At 49.6% G+C, this 1,503-nt stretch overlaps 1 protein-coding gene across 1 annotated transcript; it reads right to left on the minus strand.

Moving 5' to 3' along the window:
- Positions 1 to 82: 82 nt before the first annotated feature.
- Positions 83 to 1,186, minus strand: LOC106813335. The gene is made up of 2 exons (XM_014817458.1): positions 615 to 1,186; positions 83 to 192 (listed from the first exon to the last, which is right to left on the minus strand). The coding sequence occupies exons 1-2, from the start codon at positions 1,093 to 1,095 to the stop codon at positions 83 to 85; spliced, it is 591 nt and encodes a 196-aa protein (XP_014672944.1). The 5' UTR covers positions 1,096 to 1,186.
- Positions 1,187 to 1,503: the final 317 nt, after the last annotated feature.

Here is a 1,503-nt window from a genome sequence, read left to right on the forward strand (position 1 = left end):
GTTAATACTCGTGTAATAAACCATCTCGTGTTGTCTGGTTGGCTTCCATGGGCTCGTCTGCCATCGATCGACACGCGGTACGTTAACTGTCTTCGCGGTAGCCATCGGAAGCCATGAACGAGGCCAGAGAGTCGATCATGTAGCAGCAGGCTGGACTTGACGTCGACATCATATACTCAACGTTCAGCGCTTCTAAATGAGACAAAAATACTCAACGTTTAGCGCTTATAAATAAGACAAAAATACTCAACGTTTAGCGCTTATAAATAAGACAAAAATACTCAATGTTTGGCGTTTATAAGTTATTAAGTTATAATAAGACATTTTATCAGATATTTCTGTTTTATTGTACAGAGGAAATGAGTGGTTCATCACAAGTTAAGCTGATATGGAAAAACAGAGGAATGTCTTGCAAACCCCCTCAAGAGGCGGTGACGCCGCAACATTGCTCGGGCTTACTAAATGCTCTTTATTTACAACGCATAAGCAGTACACAGAAATAAACTAGAAGCGGAAACAGGAAAGTACATGGTAACAGTGTAAGATGTCTATGACAAGACAATATATTTATTAATATAATCGCGTATGATAATTGAGATGAGTTGATAACATACCGATGAAGTTGAGGATGCTGGGAGCAGCGAAGCCGTGCTGCGATGAGAGAGAGAAGCTGTCATCTAGCATCGGTGACGTGTCAGCAACACTGACTACATCTTCTGATTCATCTTCATCGTCCTCATAGACGCCAGCACGCCGACAACCTATGCGAAGCGGCGACGTCGCTCTGTCGCCGTATCCGTCAACGTAAGAGTCTGAGAAGCTCTCGTCGGATGAGGAAAGCGACATATCAGAGGATGCTGTCAGGTCGGGAAGATGCTGTGTCGTGAGCATCAGTGCGCCGTCTGGATAGGCGACGGCTAGCTGCTGCAGATAGACAGGCATCGCGTACTGAAGGCTGCAGTCGATCAGTAAGGGGTCCGTGTATCCGTGCGCCGCATCATGACAGCACTGCGACGTTACGTGCTGCTGTTCCATGGCGTCTGTTCGTAGAGCGAGTGCGTGCGTCTGTATGTCTCGCGTGTGTAGAGCGAACATGCAGTGACTGCCGTCGGCGGAAGGAGTGTCGTTTATAAGCGTGGCGTCGCCGACACGGATGACGGGTCGTCGGCAGCGACGGCAGCGCCACCGCGTCACGTCGGCGTCGTCCGCGGCACGGCTTTATACACGTTGTCGGCGAAGTCGGTACTTTACCATCAGACGAGCCGACGGCAGCCGCCACACACGTGCTGCAACATCTGTCGGCTGGACATTGGACACGCGTTAGTGTGGACCGTTAACAAACCGGACCGGTCAGCATTGTTATAGCTGGTGCGTTACTACACTGGCTTACACGGCGCGCGCGCAACCCTCGCTGATGACAACAACAACAACATCAACAACAACATACCTGTAACGATGCGGCGTGTCAACGATGCATTGTAGCGGGAGGTTACCTATTATGTT

This window comes from Priapulus caudatus, unplaced genomic scaffold (assembly GCF_000485595.1).
Source record: "Priapulus caudatus unplaced genomic scaffold, Priapulus_caudatus-5.0.1 Scaffold756, whole genome shotgun sequence".
NCBI classification, from domain to species: Eukaryota; Metazoa; Priapulida; class Priapulimorpha; order Priapulimorphida; family Priapulidae; genus Priapulus; species Priapulus caudatus.

Coding starts and splice junctions, on each gene's coding strand:
- LOC106813335 (XM_014817458.1), bottom strand. CDS start 1,095: ATGTTCGCTCTACACACGCGAGACATACAGACGCACGCACTCGCTCTA. Junction 193..614: donor CAGCATCCTCAACTTCATCG/GTATGTTATCAA, acceptor TGTCTCATTTAG/AAGCGCTGAACGTTGAGTAT.